Here is a 17,601-nt window from a genome sequence, read left to right as displayed (position 1 = left end):
CTTCTTTACCCAAAGGCCTCCCTGCCCTCGAGGGCTCCCCTTCCACTCTTCCATGTGGCAGAGTCCTCGTAACCCCGACAAGGCTGGGCCCAGGATTCCTGGGGGGGCTCGACCCCCCAACCTTGTCTTGGTCACTTAGGGCAGGGGCTAGGGTGTCCCCACTCCGGGGTGCTCTCACCGCACTGGATGCTTCCCTGGCCCACTGATCATTACACACAGTTCAAAGCAAGTACAGTTTATTAAACAGCCATCAATTAAAACATTTAAGGAAAAAATGGGAAAGGTTAAAGGAAAACACGTCACCCCGCTCTGTGGCTGGGGACACCCCAACCAGCGTCTCTGGGATGTCAGGGCAGTTCAGTCTGTTCCTTCCAAGCCCCTGCCCAGGCCCTGGCTGTGCTGCAGAGACGCTGTGGGTCAGACACTTGCTCTGGCGGCGGCCACACGTCCTCAGGCTCTAGGTGGCAGGACCCTTCTTCCCAGTGTTGCCCCCGCCCCGTGTGGGTTACGATCCCCCTCCGAGTCTGGCCTGCAGAGCATCTTGGCTGGGGGCGTCTCCCTGCGCTGGGCCACTGCCCAGGGTCCCCCTCGCTCTCCCCAGCTGCTCACCGCACCCGGCTCCGGACTGCTCCAGCTCCAGCTCCAGCCCCAGCCCCAGCTCCACTCTGCCTCAGCACGGCTGCTGCTGCTGCTCTGCCTCCAGCTCCCTGGGCTGCTTCTCCGGCCCCCCGGCTGCTGCTGCCCTGCTCCCAGCACAGGTCTGCTCCCTGGGCTGCTTCTGTGACTCTGCTCCCAGCACTGACCTGCTTCTCTGGCCCCCTGGATCTGGCCCAGCTCTGCTCCCCAGCTCAGCTTGGGCCCCTGCTCTCTCCTTAGCTCGGCCCCACTCTGTCTGACCCAGGCAATTCCAGCTCACACGGAGGACAGGACCCTCCTGACTCCCTGATTAGCCTGTCCCCCCTGTCAATCAGGTTGACCTGGAGCATTGGCCTCTCCCCATTGTTCCTGGGGACCGTCAGTCTCAGGCTCCTGGTTTCCCATCCACCCTTCCCCTTCCTTTTGGTACTGGGAGCTAGCCACCAAAACACCCCCACTGAGTTTTCATAAGGGGACAATAGTGCCCTGACACTTGGCTTAGGAGCGGCATATTGGCCAAGTGAAGCGAGACCCTACACTCAACGTGCCCTGAGGGTGGGGGGCCAGGGGCCCGGCTGGATCAGGCGAGGGGCGGCCGGGTGGAAAAGCTTTGCCTACGTAAGCATCAAAGGGGTCACCTTCTAGCTGCAGCTCAGCGTAACTGTAATCCTGGTCAGGAATAACTTTCTCCTGTAGTACTCCTGTTCTTTTTGCGGATACAGACTAACACGGCTGCTACTCTGAAACATTTCTCCTGTAGCCGAGCCCTCGCTGGAGGGCTGGGTCTGTCTTTCTCTCCCTGTGACTGTCTGGCTCAGGGCAGTTTTGTACGTGCCCGTGTCTGTCAGTGTCGCTGGTGGTGTGTCTGTCTCTTTCTTTTTTCTTTCACCTGAGTCCTGTCCCCTCCCCAGGGCGGGTCCCTCTCTCCCTTCACAAGGCACTAATATCTATTCTCATTCCTCTGCACTCAGCTGCCTCCTCGGCAGTGCCCTCAAACCTCCCGGGACACCGGTTCCAGCAGTCAACCCACCTCCAGCTTCCCCCCGTACCCAGCCCAGGATGGACCCCTTGCGTCTGCTCATTTACCTGGGCACAGGTGAGTTGCCAGCCGGTGAGGTGGGGAAAAGCTGGGGCCCTGCGTGCACCTGCTCATTGCCTAACCTTCGGGAAGGGGAAGGGGAGCAGCTGGGCTCTCCAGACTCCTGGGTTCTGCCCCCAGCTCTGGGAGGGGAGTGGGGATACAGCGGGGAGCTCAGAACAGTCCCACAGCCAGGAGGGGCTGGCCCCTCAGCCCCCACCAGTGGCCCCTTCTCCATGGGGAAAACTGTAATATGTGGCTGTTTAACCCCTGCAGCGCTGGCACCGAGCTGTGGATTCAGCGTGGATGTGGAGGGACCCATCACCTTCCAGGAGGCAGCCAGGGGGTTCGGGCAGAGCGTGGTGCAGTTCGGGAGTGCCAGAGCCGGGGGGTAAGGACCAAACACAGGCTCAGAGCCCTACAGTTACGTGCCTCATATCCACCCCTGAGGGGCCCATCTGGCTGGGCTGCCCTGCCTGAGCCCCACCACCCAGGGGTGACGGGGCGTCCCCTGAGCTGCTCTCTCCCCCACAGGCTGCTTGTTGGGGCCCCACTGCAGACGGGAGACGTGAATGAAACCGGCAAAGTCTACAAGTGCGACCCGGGCTCCAGACGCTGCCAGGAGATCCACATCCAGCGTAGGGGCACCCTGTGCTGTGGGATCCAGTGGGTTAGAGCAAGGGGGTCTGGGAACTAGGACGCCTGGGTTCCATCCCCAGGTCTGGGAGGGGAGTAGGGTCTAGCGGGTGAGAACAGGGGAGGCTGGGAATCAGGACTCCTGGGTTCTAATTTCCATGCAACAATTTGCCATCACTTCCCCCCAGTGTGTGTGTCGGGGGGATGCACAAGGGAGAGGGGGTGCGAAATGGCTCAGAGATATGCAGGACTAAACATATCCAGTGACAAGGTTTCTCACCCTGGTGTTGGCGTGTTTCTCCTCTCAGGCCCCCCCGATGCCGTGAACATGTCCCTCGGATTGTCTCTGGCTGCCCGGGGCTCCAATCTTCTGGTAGGTACCGCCCCTTGGGGTGTGGAAGCGGCGTGGTCTGTGGGTTGTATCCAGGGGGTTGGGTCATTCTCTGTCCCTGTCCCCCGGAATTCCACGGGATTCTCTTCCCCCCAGCAATGGGAGCGGGATGACTGTGCACCCACCACACGCCAGATGGGTAAAGTTACTACAGGACTGGAGTGCCTGTGTGCTGCTGTCATGGCTGGGTGACACCGGGGGCGGGGGGATGGGCTGATATCACAGGAGTGGGTGATCTTTCCACAACAAGACCTCTGTGCGCTGATGGCAAGTAGAGGGTGGTCACCGGATGATGTCACCATCACCGGAACACAGCATTGTTACCATGGTGAGGGATGAATGACAATGCGTGTGTAGGCAGGTGCTAACCACTAGAAAGACTGGGCCACGGCCTTGTGCAGAAGATCGTAACTAGATAACAATGGTGTGACTACAGCGAGGGTGTGATGTTTGTCTGGGGGATGGTGGGACCCAGAATGGTGCACTGAAACAGCAGGGAGGAGGAGAACATCGCCATGGACATAGTGACTGAGACGTGACGTTGTGAGGGATGGGGGTAACCGGGTGACATCGCCATGGGACAGTGACTGTGCGATGACATTGTGAAGGGTGGGGGTAATTGGGCGATGTCACTCTGGGGACAGTGACTGGGCATGGCCATAGCAGGGAGCGTGGTAACTAGGTGATGTCCCCCTGTTCTCTCTCTGGGAGGCAGGTGCTGGGTCCTGGAGTCCTGTTTGCCCCATGGAGTCCCTGCCCTGGCGGGGCCTTTCCCTGCATATCCATGGGGGGGAGCAGACTCCCGTCACCCCCCAGTGCTCTCCTCAGGGGGCACCCAGTGATCCCATCCCTCTCTCGTGGCCCAGGCGTGCGGCCCCACGGTGCACCGGGTCTGCGGGGAGAACATGTACATCAACAGCTACTGCTTCCTCCTGGACCAGAGACTCCGGCAGCTCCGGCGCATCCCGGACACCCTGGCAGGTATGAGGCAGCCCCGGGAGCGGCACCAAGGGGCCACCCCTGGGGGGGGGAAACCAGGCTAGGTGGGCCCTTTGATCTGGTCTAGCTCTTTCCACTGAGTTTTCTCCATGTTGGTGGCGTTGAGTCAGGATGTATTTCTTTTCCGTCCCTCTCAGAGTGCCCCAGACGTGCCACAGACATAGCGCTCCTCATCGACGGCTCGGGCAGCATCATACCAGAAAACTTCAGAAAGATGAAGACGTTCATCTCTGAGATCATGAAGCGTTTCCGCAGCACCGACACGCAGGTAACGGGCAGAGGCTGAACCCTACTTACCCTGAGTCCTGCCTGAGGGCGAACTCCCAGTCCCCAGTGTCCCAGTGTGTTGCAGGGAGCAGCAATGGATTTTGCATCTAAAACCAGGAAAAAATTCCCACAGAACCAGCTACATCCCGACCGCCTGCCCCAGCGATTAACTGAGTCTGATTCCCTCTTTTCTTACCCTCCACCCCGGGGTTGTTTTTCTCTCTTCTCCCCTGCCTCCTGCAGTTTGCCCTCATGCAGTACTCGAACAGATTTAGAGAGCACTTCGACTTCTTCCAGTACAGGAGGAGCAGCAACCCTGATGACCTTGTCAGGGCAGTCGTGCAGCTCAAGGGTTGGACGCACACGGCCACCGCCATCCAGAAAGTGGTGTAGGTATTGCCCTCCTCCCCGTGCTGACTCCACAGGGAATGGGCTGCAAGGACATGCAAGCTAAGGGATAGGAACTCAGGACTCCTGGGCTCTGCCTTTGTCCCCAACTCTGGGAGGGGAGTGGGGACAAGTAGGTTAAAGCGGGGGGGGAGGGGATGCTGGGAGCCAGGATTCCGGGGTTCTATTGCCAGCTCTGAACCTTTGTTATTTTGTGACTTTAAGCAAGTCACGTCCCCTCCCTGTGCCTCAGTTTCCCCATCAGTAAAATGGGGACATGACAGTGACCTCCTTTGTAAAGGACTTTGAGATCTGCAATGCCAAAGCAGTGGACGAGCGCTAGGTGTTGCTACGTATCAATAACCCTCCCACGCCTTCCCCACCCCCCTTTTCCAGCCGGGAGCTGTTCACCTCTGGGAGAGGCGCTCGGGATGAGGCCACCAAGGTTCTCATTGTGATCACAGATGGGAAGAAAATTAGCGACCCGCTTTCTTATTCAGACGCCATCCCCGAGGCTGAGAGAGCTGGAATCATCCGCTACGCCATCGGGGTGAGCTGCGGCCGTGCGGAGAATTAGTATGGATCTTGGATCTGAGCCCGTGTCCAGGGACATTGTGTGTGTGGGGAGGGGAGGCGGGGGGGAGCAGTCCCATCAAGCACAGGAGGGCACCGGTCCGGCACAAGGGTTTTGGAGACGAATGGAAGCCAGGTTGTAACTGAGCCAGGGTGTGGCGCTATAGCAGAGCTGGAGTTTCACTAGCCAGATTGAGCGGCAGATTCTATCTCGTTAAGGCTGTTCCCCGCGCCCGCTATTGGTCAGGTTAAGTAGCGTTGTCTAGTCAAAGGTGGGGAATTCTCACTGCCCTCCAATCCACATGCCCACTCCGATGGCCTTGACATTTTGTGTGCTTCCAGGGGATGCAGGGTAGGGTTAGTGACCCGCATGTGGGGTGACTTGACCCAGGGGTTGCTGAGACACATTCTCCCACAGACCCAGGATTGGACAAAATCACCCCGTTCTCAATACTGTTATTTCATTTTCTGCCCACACTTGGGGCTGAAATAATGGCTCTGGTCCTCCCCAAGCTGACCTGTCACTCAACCCTTATGTCAGCTAGTGCACGGCATCTATTATCCCATTGGGGAAGAAGTATTGAACCAATGATTGGCCTTAGAGTGTAGATTATCACAGCACAGCTCCAGTGCATCCCACGCCCACACCCCAGAGTGGCACATGGCGCTGGCTGAGCCGGGCCTCTCGAGGGCCCAGCAAGGCTCGGGATGGGTGGATGTTGGTCCAGGACTCTCGGCTGTGACTGACGCTCATGCCCTGGTCTCCCCTGTACCTCCCTCTGCTCCATGAAGGTCGGTGATGCCTTCTCCAGTGCTGCTGCCCAACAGGAGCTCCAGGAGATCGCCTCTCAGCCCAGCAACGAGCACGTCTTCCAGGTGGAGAATTTCGACGCCCTCCAGGGCATCCAGAGCCAGCTGCAGGAGAAGATCTTCGCCATCGAAGGTACCAGAGCCGGGGGAGGGGCCACACTGGCCCTAGGGCTCTAGAAATGGGTTTTCAAGGCCGAGATGGGACGGAGAGCAGCTGGGAATCCAGAGCTCAAATAGGCCCCAAATAGTCTCTCTTTTCCCATCCAACATGTATCCACTGATCTATCTCCATATATCCCCCAAATGCCTTTCTCATCCGGGGGCCCCCAGGCAGGGGACTGGCTGGCTCAAGGGGTTGAGGAATGGGATATGGGGCCTTCTTTCTAGGGGACGCTGGATCCAATCCAGCCTCGAGGTGGGGAGAAGGGCTGGCTCAGGGAATGGGACACGGGGCCTTTACCGTCTATGAAGGTCTCTCCCATGTCTGTCTGTCTGTCTCTGCCCCCAGGCACCCAGTCCCAGAGCGGCAGCTCCTTCCAGCTGGAGATGTCTCAGGAAGGATTCAGCTCCCTGCTGTCCCCTGTGAGTGACGCCTGCCCCAGGGCGTGTCCCACGCTGCCGTGTGTTGGGGCCCTGACGGAACTTTCAGCCTAAGTAGCATCAGGCTGGGTTAGTGCCTGAAAGGCAGATGGCCCTTTATTCGCCCAGATTGCTGGAGGAGCAGCATGGGAGGTGCTTTTCCCACAGTGCCTGAGAGTGGTGCTGTCCTGCCAGCATTGGCCTCAGTACGGGGCGCTGTCTCCCCTGGCAGTCCCCAGTGCCATGCTAAGCCGTGCTGTGCTGCAGTTGGTGGGGAGGTCTCGTAAATATTTCCTGTGCTGTCCGTTTCCTGTAATCAGTCCCCTTTGCCGTGCGTGTCGGTTTAGGACGGGCCTGTGCTGGGAGCGGTGGGAGCCTATGACTGGTCCGGTGGGATATACCTGTACGGGAGCGGCGGGGAGCCGAGCTTCATCAACGTATCCAGAACCTCCACTGACATGAATGATGCTTACCTCGGTAAGAACAAACCCACCGAGCTTCCCTTACCTATTTAAACAGCCCCCGCGCCCCACCCCAGCAGCAGCTGCATCTCAGCACCAGGTGAGGGCTGCCTGAGTAAACTACCCCCGCACCCCACCCCAGAAGTGGCTGCATCTCAGTTTGGGGCAAGGGATCCCTGCGCAGCACTGTTGTATGGCTATTTCCCATCTCACCTCCCCATGTCCCTCTCTTTCTTTGAGGTTATTCATCTCAGGTCGTCACAGTCAATGGGCAGAGCAGCTATATGGTCGGGGCCCCTCGGTACCAACACACCGGCAAAGTCATCCTGTTCAGCCAGGATACCAATGGCGGACAATGGACACCCAGATGGGAGCTGCAGGGGGAGCAGGTATGGGGAGCATTACAGACAATGTGGAGCATGTGTGGGGGTGAGGGGTGAGGAGTGGGGGGACTGGAGGAAGCCTGTAAGGTTTTGACACCATGTGTTTGGTTTCACCTTCAGGAATGATTCAATAGGAAAGATTCAGGCAGGGGCTAAATTTGACTGGTTTAGAGAACTGCACCGCAGCTGATAGTCAGCATGTCTCCAGTATCTCACTGCTCTTACATTCAGTTAGGGTTTGTCTACACTGAAAACCCTGCAGCAGCGCCGCAGCGGTGCTGGTGTAGCACTTCAGTGAAGATGCTACCTACGCCAACAGGAGTGCTTCTCCCATTGGCATAGGTAATCCACCTCCCCAAGAGGTGGTTGCTAGGTTGACAGGAGAATTCTCCTGTCAATCTAGCACTGACTACACCGGGGGTTAGGTTGGTTTAATTGCGTTGTTCGGGGTGGGGGTGGGGGGGGAGATTTTCACACCCCTGAGAAACGTAGCGATACCGACCTGATTGTTTAGTGTAGACCAGGCCTTAGACAGAACTCATAAGACTAATACAAAGAGACTGAGACAGGGTTAAAAATTGCTGATAATATGCACAGTGTCTGAAAAGGATTTCACCTCAACTAACACTATACCTTTCTCCAAGGTCTAACTGCCTATACGTTCCAGCTGAATGGAATTTGTAACAGTGACTTACAGTCAGAGTGGCTCAGTGAATCAAGCACAGCCTCTAAAAAGAAATGCACCACAACAAGCATTCAGCACCTTTGAAAGATGCTGCCGACCTCTGCCTATATGTTCACGTAGAAAGAAAACTTACAGGAATAGCACCACCTGTTGTGTGTAAAGGGTGGGTGAAGGAGAGGATGGAATGAACATGGGGATTGAATCCTGCTCCCAGCAGGGTGGGGAGTGAGGAACCCAGTGGGAGAAGGAGGAAGTGACTAAAATGAAGGAGTGACTTATCTGCCCCTCCAGGTTGGCTCGTATTTCGGGGGTACACTGTGCGCTGTGGACCTTGACAGAGACGGGAACACGGACCTGGTTCTGATTGGAGCCCCCATGTACTATACACCCCTGAATGGAGGACGGGTCTGTATTTGCTCGTTTAGCCAGCAGGTAGGAGAGACAAGCAGGGCCATGGGAAAGATGGATGGCCTGGGGTCGGTTTTACCTGGGCTGCCGTGGGGCTGGGATACTATGAAAATAAACACAGTGATACCTGGGCACTGTGCTCCAGGGAGCAGGGTCAGGGGCTCAGTAGAGGCTTACCTGGCAGTGTGTGCTGGCCCCAGTGCAGCACTAGAGGGTGCTCTGTTGCTGGGAGAGGCATGGGGAGGCTCAGTAGGGGGCACTGACCCTCACAGTCGATGCTGATCTATTTTCCATGTGCTTCTTTGAATCTGGCCTGCAGGGGGCGACGCTGAGGCATAGGAGAACACTGCAGGGGCAGACGGGGCAGGCGTTCGGGCGCTTTGGGGCCAGCATGTCTGAAATCGGAGACATCAGCGGGGATGGACAGACAGATGTGGCCATTGGGGCCCCCATGGAGAATGACAATCGTGGGGCCTTATACATCTTCCATGGGGAAAAGGGAGGCCTCAGTCCCCAGTACAGACAGGTGAGCCCAGCTCCTATGGGGAGGGGTCAGTACACAGTAGTGAAGGGATGTTATAGGGGCCCCATCGTCCCCTTGTGGCCATTAGCCCCTTTCTTAGTCCTTACCCTCTGCTGCCCCTAGTGTCCATTATACAGTATAGCCGCCCCTTTCCCATTCCTCCCCCTCCGCTGCCCCCTAGTGCCCGTTATACAGTACAGCCGCCCCTTTCCCACCCCTCACCCTCCGCTGCCCCCTAGTGCCCGTTATACAGTATAGCCGCCCCTTTCCCATCCCTCCCCCTCCGCTGCCCCCTAGTGCCCGTTATACAGTATAGCCGCCACTTTCCCATCCCTTACTCCTCTCTCTGCCCCACAGCGCATCGAGGGGTCGCTGTTTCCCAGCAGGCTGCACTACTTCGGCCAGGCCGTCAGTGGCGGGACAGACCTGACGAGGGACGGACTGCCAGACATCGCGGTGGGGGCACAAGGGCAGGTTCTGCTGCTGAGGTGAGTTACTCTGTGTCGTTGCACTGCTCCACGTGGCAATCACAGACAGCAACAGTACAAGGTGTGTGTGTAACTGTGTGACTTCTGCCCCATGCTGGAGAATGGCACAATGACAACTCTGCTGCTCCCTTCTCTGCCCTCCAGCATCTTCTCCAGCAGAGCTGTGTGTCCATAACCCATCTCCCTGGGGTGCTGTGAGCACATCCAGGCTGGGTGGGAGGCTCAGGGGAAGGAGGGGGCCTGGCCCCATTGCGAAGAGCATCTGGGTGATGGTTCTGTTCCCCCCATGGCAGGTCCCGGCCGGTGCTCAGAGTCGGGGTCTCCATCAGCTTCCAGCCCCCCACCATCCCCACCTCGGCCTTCGACTGCCAGAGGCAGGAGCAGCTCAACACGGAGGCCAGCAGGGCAAATGTCTGCTTCACCGTCACTAAGAGCACCATGGACAGCCTAGGTCAGACCAAACCCATCCCCTGCTCCCCTCCCCCCTGAGCCAGCCAGTTCCTTGCCCTGTGGATGGATTGGAGCCAGCGTCCCCTGGGGGGAAAGGCCCCATGTTCCATTTTTCCTTGAGGTTCCCGCTCTCAGTCTCTCTCTGTCCCTTGTGTCCCCTCCCCTGTAGGCATCAGGATCTCCAGCACCATCCAGTACAGCCTGGCCCTGGACCCCGGGCGGACGAAGATCCGAGCCGCCTTCGACGCCACCAGCCCCGTCCTGAGCAGGAAGCTGCGGCTCGGCATCGAGAAGAGATGTGAGACGTACCAGATAACGTTACCTGTGAGTGTGGGGGGATCCTAATTCCTTCCCCTCCTGGTGTGTCTCCTCCTCCAACCCTGCCCCTTGCTCCCAAATCACCCAGAGAACAAACCTCTCTCTGGGTCCCACCCAGCCCCCAGCCCCCCTTTCCCTTCAGGGGCCTGACGTGTCTTTCTGTCTCCCCAGCTCTGCCCTGAGGACAGCCTGACCCCCATCACCCTGCGCCTCAACTACACCCTGACAGGGGAGCCCATCGCTGCTGCCGGCCACCTCAGACCCATCCTGAGTGAGGACTCCACCGTGATGACTGCAGGCTCGGTAAGGCTGCCAGGGCCAGGCAATGGTGTTTGTGACAGTGTTAAAGATGGTTGTAGCGGAAGTGGGTTTGATTGCAGTGCTGGAGTAGCCTGTATTGATGTTCTGTGGTGATGGGTAAAATTGTAATGTGGCTGACAGCGTTGGGTGAGGTTGAATTGGTTGTGTTATTGGTGATGTTGTTGGATAGTACTGCAGTGGTTTTGGTGATAATGTAAGCTGAGGTTGAAGTAGTTGTGTTAGTGACGTTGATTCAGATTGTAGCGATCTTGGTGACAGTATGGTTTGAGGTTGTAGTCATTATGGTATGGGTGATGTTGGTTCAGACTGTAATGGTCTTGGTGGCAGTATTGGTTCAGGTTGTTGTGGCTTTGTTGCTTGTGCTGGTGCAGACTGTATTTGTGGTGGTGATTGTGTTGAGATTGTAGTTGTATTGGTGACAGTGTTGGTTGAGGTCATAATGGTTGTGTTAGTTACTGTATTGGTACAGAATATACTGATGGGTGGCAGTGGTTGTAGTGGTGTTGGTGACCGTGTAGTTTGTGGTTGTTGTGTGTGACTATTGTTTCAGACTCTATTGACACTCTATTATGGTTGAGATTGTAATTCTGTTAGGGCTGGTCCACACTGGGGCGGGGGATCGATATAGGAAACGCAACTTCAGCTACGAGAATAGCGTAGCTGAAGTCGACGTTTCCTATATCGAACTAAAAGTACTTACTTCGGGTCCACGCGGTGCAGGCAGGCTCCCCCGTCGACAGCGCTTCCTCCTCTCGGCGAGCAGGAGTTCCGCAGTCGACGGGGGAGCGCTTCTGGGATCGATCTATCGCGTCCAGATGAGACGCGATAAATCGATCCCAGAAGATCGATCTCTACCCGCCGAATTAGGCGGGTAGTGTGGACCAGCCCTTAGTTACCATGTTAGTTGTAGTTACAGTGGCTGTGCTGGTAACTGTTGTTTCAGACTATATTAGTAGTGGTGGTTGGTGAGATTGTAATGGTGTTGTTTACATTGTTAGCTGAGGTTGTAGTTGTCATGTCATTTTACAGTGTTGGTTGACATTTTAATGTTAATCGACACTGGGGGAGGGGTAGCTCAGTGGTTTGAGCATTGGCCTGCTAAACCCAGGGTTGTGAGTTCAATCCTTGAGGGGGCCACTTAGGGATCTGGGGCAAAAACAGTACTTGGTCCTGCTAGTGAAGGCAGGGGGCTGGACTCGATGACCTTTCAAGGTTCCTTTCAGTTCTAGGAGAATAGGATATCTCAATTAATCAAGGTAGTGGTGGAGGTGATGGTTGAGACTGTAGTGGAAATGCTAGCATTGGCAGAGGTTGTTGCATCTATATTGCTGGTGGTGGTGTTAGTTCAGACTGTGTTGATGCTGGTTGTGGTTGAGATTGTAGGGCACTTGTTGACAGTGTTGGTTGAGGCATAGTGGTTCTGTTGTTGGTGGAGCTGTCCGCTCAGACTGTTTTGGTGCTGGTGGTGGGTTGAGAATGCAATGGTGCAGGTGACAGTGTAGGGGCGAATGCAGCCGTTGTGTTCTTGGTGATGCTGTTTCAGACTGTATTGGTGGTGCTGGTGATGATTAAAATGATCTGATGGGTGACAACGCTGGGCTGGCTGAGTTTTGCTCCAGTCCCCTCCTAACCACCCTGACCCCTGCTCCCTTCCCTCCCTCTCCTGGGATCTCTCCCTAGCTCCCGTTTGAGAAGGACTGCGGCAGTGACAGAGTCTGCACTGATGAACTACAAATTTCCTTCAATTTCTCAGGGTAAGTCCTCCCCTCTGCCTTCCATCCCAGATAACTTCCACCAGGGACCCATCCGGCTTGATCAGGCCTCAGATCTGCACCACCCAGCTGGAGATCTGCCCATATTTCCTTGTGGCATCTGACTGGGCACCGATATAGGAAGCTGTCAGCACTGGGGTCCCCAGCTGGGCACTTTTATAAGAAGCTTGCATCACTGCCCCAGTGCGGCATTAGGGGCTGTGTGGGGTTCTCATCTGGGCACTGTTATAGGGAGCTCACAGCACTGGTTTCCTCTGCTGGGTGCTGCCTTGAGGAAGCTTGCAGCGATGCTGGGGCACTGCCTTCCCTGAGGAAGCTCACCCCTTTCTCTCCCCCTTAGCTTGAGCACCCTCGTGGTGGGCGTCACCCCCGAACTCAACACCACCGTCTCCATCCAGAACCGCGGGGAGAATTCCTACAGCACCACGGTGCAGTTCTTCTACCCGGCCGCGCTGTCCTACCGCCGGGTCCTGCTGCTCCAGGTACCATCAATCCCTCCAAGCACTGCAGACATGGGGGGCAGGACACAGGGGATGGTGCAGGGAGCAGGCAGGGGGCTCAGCAGGGGGCGCTGTGCTGTAGGGGGCAGGCGGGGGCTCAGCAAAGGGCTCTGTGCTGCAGGGAGCAGGCAGGGGGCTCGGCAGGGGGCGCTGTGCTGCAGGGAGCAGGCGGGGGCTCGTAGTGGGCGCTGTGGGCTGCATCTCTCACTGGCTGGTCCCCTGTGCTCAGTCCAACAGGAGGGCCGTGGCCGTTAAGTGCAGCTCGGCCGTGGGCTCCAAGGAGCAGACTCAGAGGAACAGCACCTGCCACATCAACCACCCCATCTTCTGGAGCGGGGCCGAGGTAGGGTTGCCCCCCCAACCCGGTGGCCTGACAATGCCCATCCCCTGCTTTCTCTAGCAGTTCCCCAGCCCCTGAGCCTGGCTCCCTCTCACCCCATATGTGTTTTCCAGGCCACTTTCATCGCCACCTTTGATGTCTCCCCCAAAGCCGATCTGGGGGACAGTCTGCAGATCACAGCCCAAACCAGCAGGTGAGGGAGGCGTGCAGGCCACAGAGGGCAGTGTGGGAGGCAGTGCGGAGGGGTAGATGTGTAGGGCTGTGCAGTGGGGTGCATGGTTTAGTCCATTGATGGCAATGATATGTGGCGCCTGGTGCAGACTGCAGGTTAGTGCAGTGATGTATGGTCCAGTGAAATGCAGTCAGGTGTATTGCAGTGCTGTGTGCTGCAGTGCAATACAGTGATACATGCGGCATTGAAGTGATGTATGGTGCAATGGCAGTTCCACTGTGAAATGCAATGGTGTGGGGGGGGGGGCAGTGTCATGCAGTGCAGTGATGCCAGTCACAGTGCCATTGAGTGGAGGGCACAGCAGCTCAGTAGCCTAGGATGCAGTGCAGCACAGTGATGTGTGGCAGTGCTGAGTGACAGATGCTATAAAGCCAGGCAGAGCAGTGTGATGCAGCCCAATGCATGATGCACTGTGCTGGCTAGTACGCTGCCCCAGGGCAGACAGCCGTGGTGTAATGGTTAAGGGCAGTGATGCATGCTAAGAGGCATTGTGCAATGCTGTATGCTCAGGGAAGGGCTGTGTGGAACAGTACAGTTACCTGTACTCCAGGGTGGTGCAGTGATCCATACCCAAAGCAGTGGAGTATGGTGCAGTACAGTGATGTAAACTGGAGGGTGATGCAGTGTTGTATAATCCACAGCACTGGCATATGGTGCACTGCAGTGCAGTGGATTATGGTGCAGCACACTGATGTATACTGCAAGGTGGTGCAGTGGGGTATAAACCAGAGCAGTGGTATATGGTGCTCCGCAGCAGAGTATGGTGTAGGGCAGTGACATATGGCACAGTGCTGCAATGTAGGCTGCACCGTGGTGCAGTGATGTATAACCCAGACCAATGGTGTATGGTGCAGTGATGTATGCGGCAGGGCAATGGTGTATGGTGCAGTGCAATGGAATATGGTGTTCTGCAGTGACATATATTGCAGTGCAGTACAGTGGTGTATAACCCAGAGTTGTGGTGTATGGTGCAATACAGTGACTTAGGGTACAGGGCACGGGTATTTCATGCAGGGCAGTGCTGTGTGGCACAGCGATATATGAAGCAGAGCAGAAGTATGGTTCTTTGCAGTGCAGTCCAATATTGTGGAGGGCAGTGGACTCTGATGCATTCTCCCTGCAAAGTTAATTGGCTGTTTCTCTTCACATCTCTCTCCTTTGCCCTCCCCTCCCTCCAGTGACAATGGCGGCCCCATCACCGAGCGCATGATTCACCGGGCGGAGCTGCCGGTCAAGTACGGCATCTTCATCATCCTCACCAGGTAGGTCACTGCGGAGACAGAGGGGACAGCTTGGAGAGCGCCCCCTACTGAGCCCCCTGCTCCCTGCAGCACAGCATCCCCTTCTGGACATGACACCCCACTGTCACTCTTCATTACACTCACCCACTCCTGTCTCTCTTGTTCCTTCCATCCTTTTCCTCCCCCAGCCTCGAGGAGTCGACCAAGTACGTCAACTTCTCCGCCAAGGAGGCAGGGACAAGTGTGCCAGTGACACATCGGTATGAGGTGAGGCCAATGGCATAGAGTGTGAGGGGGAGAATGGGGAAATGGGGGAGGGCTCAGAGGAGGGGGATAGAGTAGAATTGCTTGAGTGGGGTCTGAGGGTTAGAGCAGAGAGGGGTGGGGGTGGCCCGGGAACCAAGACTCCTGGGTTCTTTCCCCAGCTCAGGGATGGGAGTGAGGTCCGTGGGTTAAATAGGGGGCTGGAGATCAGAGCTCCTGGGTTCTCTTCCTGCAGTGCCCTATGGTGAGTCTGTTTCTTTCAGGTCAAGAACCTGCGGCAGCGAAGCGTCCCCATCTCAGTCACTTTCCAGTTCCCCGTGGAGCTGAGCGGGGTCTGGGCGTGGGACGCTTCTGAGGTCGTCCCCTCCAAGGTACCTGCCTCTCCCTGCCCTTGTGTGTGTGTGAGATGGGCCCAGTGACACCTGCTCTGCCCTACAGCGCCCCCTGCTGGGACAGGCTGCCTATGGGGGGGGATAGGCCACATGTTCTCCCACCCCACCGCAGCCAGCCAGTCCCCTGTCCTGGGGCTGGATTGTAGCCGGTGCCCCGTAGAGGGGAAAGGCCCCATGTCCCCTTCCCGCCCCCGTTAACACCGTGTCTCTCTCCCTCCCCAGCCCCAGCTGGCTCAGTGCGTCAGTGAGGCTGAAACGCCCGGTTCAAAGGACTTTGTGAAGCAGATGAGTGAGCGCCCCCTGCTGGTGAGTACAGGCTGGTGCTGGTCCCAGCAGCCCCTTCCCCTCTGCACTATCACAGACAGCGAGTGGGGGACTGGGCTGGAGGAAGGACCCCTGCTATAGACAGACCCAGACCCTCATGGCCATGCTGAGCCCCTGCACACCCCCTGCCTCACCCAGCGATATCCTTCCACCCCCAGGACTGCTCCGTGGCCACCTGTAAGAAGATTCGGTGCAGAATCACCTCCCTGGAAATGCAGCAGCCGCTGGAGTTCATGATCAAAGGGAATGTCAGCTTCCAGTGGGTCTCCCAGGTACGAGAGCTGCCTCTGCCCCCCGGCCCCAGGCGAGGGATCCCCCCGTGAGAACAGCCCCTGAGCCCCTCCCCACAGGTGGCTGCATTTCAGTGCTGGGCAAGGGATCCCTGTAAATTGCTCTGGGTCCCTCTGGGCTGATGCTCTGGGCTGGTTTGTGTCATTTCCAGTCAGGGACAGATAATTTCTCTGTTCCAGACTCAGCAGCAGAAAGTGAGTCTGGTGAGCGAGGCCCGGATTGAATACGAGGAGAAGAAATACACCCAGAAGGAGGGATTCGTCCAGCGCCAGGTACCAGAGTAGGTACCAGAGCTGGGAGCCAGGAATCCTAGGTCCTGTCCCTGCTCAGGGAGGAAGTGAGGTCTGGTGTGTTAGAGCAGGGGCAAGTGATGGTGCCAGGACTCCTGGGTCCCCATCTCACGGCTCCTCTCCCCCAGGTGAAGACAGTGGTGGAGCAGTCCGAGGTCTATAACTACCTGCCCATCATCGTGGGCAGCAGCGTGGGGGGCCTGGTCCTGCTGGCTCTCATCACCACAGCCCTCTACAAGGTGAGTGGGCAGGGCTTGGACCTCTTTCCCCACAGCCCATCACCCTGGGGACGGGGCCTCTGGCCCTCCCAGCTGGGTGGGGGTGGAGAGAGGGTCCCACACCCCATCCCTCTGACCCACAATGTGAGTCTGTCTGGCTGGCTCTCACCAGCTCTCCCCTCTGTCTCCTACCAGCTCAACTTCTTCAAGCGCCAGTACAAGGAGATGATAGAGGACGTGAGGGATGGTGTTGGGGCCAGGCTGGGCCAGAACGACTCTGCCAATGTCTGCCTCAACCCCGACATCCCCAAACAATAGCCCCCTCCCCTGCCCCACCCTGGGATGCTCTGGATCTGCCCTCCCCAACATCCGCCCCCCATGGACCGCTCTAGATCTGCACCCTGATGACCTACTTGCACTCAGAACATCGCCCTATACCAACCATGTGGGGCTGGGAGTCTGGTCTCGTGAGTTCTCTCCCCAGCTCTGGGAGGGAAATGGGGTCTAGTGGTTAGAGCGGGGAGGCTGGGAGCCAGGACTCCGGGGTTCTATCCCGAGCGGTTGAGAGTTCTGGGCTATGCTAGATTAGGGGAATAATATGGGACGTGAACCCTCTCGCGAAGTGATGGACGCTAAGGAGCTCAATATGTTTGGTTTATTAAAAAGAAGACAGGTGCGATTGCTGTATATTGTTGTGACCAAGCGGGAATTTTTCATAATATTTTGGATGACTATTGTGTGTGCCTCAGTTTCACCTACGTGGTGCATGGTTAACTGGGTGTGTGGTGGGGGGGAACGGTTTTTACTCTTTGCAGGTGTGACTGATGCCTGGCCTGGCCCCCATGTCCATGGAGAGCCTGAGAAGACAATGGTCACTCCAATTGCCCAGACATTTCACACCTAGCAACGGACGACCAGGGATGGCCAAACCCTCCGCAGGAAGCCAGCCGGGTGTGACCAGCTGGAGGACAAAGGGCTGGGGAGGGGCCAGGTGAGGTTGTTAAGTGTGGGCTGCTGGAGGCAGGAGGAGAAGCTTCCGGCCTGGGACCAAAGAGGGTTCAGAGGGCGAGTCTGGACCGACCCAGATGAACTGTGCTGTAACTTTCTGCTCTCTGTGCTAACCACGGGGTTTCTAAGCTGCGTTCCAGACAGCTAAGAACCCTCTGCTTTTACAGAGCTGGCTGAGAGTCACTGCGGCTGCTGAGGGTGGGGGTGCCTTGCTCCCTTTGGGGGTACACGTCTCCCTCCGGTGTCCAGCTCAGGCCGACTCGCCGCAGGGAGCTCACGGTTTGAAGCGGGGCTGCTACAGGCTCCAAAGTTTAGTTCCAGGAGGCAGGGGAGCCA

General features: G+C 57.2%; 1 protein-coding gene across 1 annotated transcript; it reads left to right on the top strand.

Moving 5' to 3' along the window:
• Positions 1-1,637: 1,637 nt before the first annotated feature.
• LOC135877341 (integrin alpha-D-like) lies at positions 1,638-16,575 on the top strand. The gene is made up of 30 exons (XM_065402769.1): positions 1,638-1,732; positions 1,991-2,105; positions 2,249-2,352; positions 2,659-2,723; positions 3,608-3,722; positions 3,878-4,008; positions 4,251-4,396; positions 4,791-4,944; positions 5,760-5,910; positions 6,286-6,359; positions 6,704-6,833; positions 7,058-7,206; positions 8,177-8,317; positions 8,613-8,819; positions 9,174-9,304; positions 9,598-9,755; positions 9,924-10,078; positions 10,244-10,375; positions 12,074-12,147; positions 12,506-12,647; positions 12,895-13,008; positions 13,119-13,198; positions 14,416-14,499; positions 14,667-14,745; positions 15,006-15,113; positions 15,357-15,440; positions 15,617-15,730; positions 15,929-16,021; positions 16,168-16,278; positions 16,453-16,575. The coding sequence occupies exons 1-30, from the start codon at positions 1,696-1,698 to the stop codon at positions 16,573-16,575; spliced, it is 3,501 nt and encodes a 1,166-aa protein (XP_065258841.1). The 5' UTR covers positions 1,638-1,695.
• Positions 16,576-17,601: the final 1,026 nt, after the last annotated feature.

This window comes from Emys orbicularis, chromosome 4, assembly GCF_028017835.1.
Source record: "Emys orbicularis isolate rEmyOrb1 chromosome 4, rEmyOrb1.hap1, whole genome shotgun sequence".
Lineage (NCBI taxonomy): Eukaryota > Metazoa > Chordata > Testudines > Emydidae > Emys > Emys orbicularis.
This window is presented reverse-complemented; position numbering and strand designations above follow the sequence as displayed.

What these genes read in the sequence shown, in the direction of transcription:
- LOC135877341 (XM_065402769.1), top strand. Translation starts at nt 1,696, where the DNA reads ATGGACCCCTTGCGTCTGCTCATTTACCTGGGCACAG. An exon ending in GCTCATTTACCTGGGCACAG is followed by an intron (nt 1,733 to 1,990) that starts GTGAGTTGCCAG and finishes TAACCCCTGCAG; the next exon opens with CGCTGGCACCGAGCTGTGGA. An exon ending in CCCGGGGCTCCAATCTTCTG is followed by an intron (nt 2,724 to 3,607) that starts GTAGGTACCGCC and finishes CTCGTGGCCCAG; the next exon opens with GCGTGCGGCCCCACGGTGCA.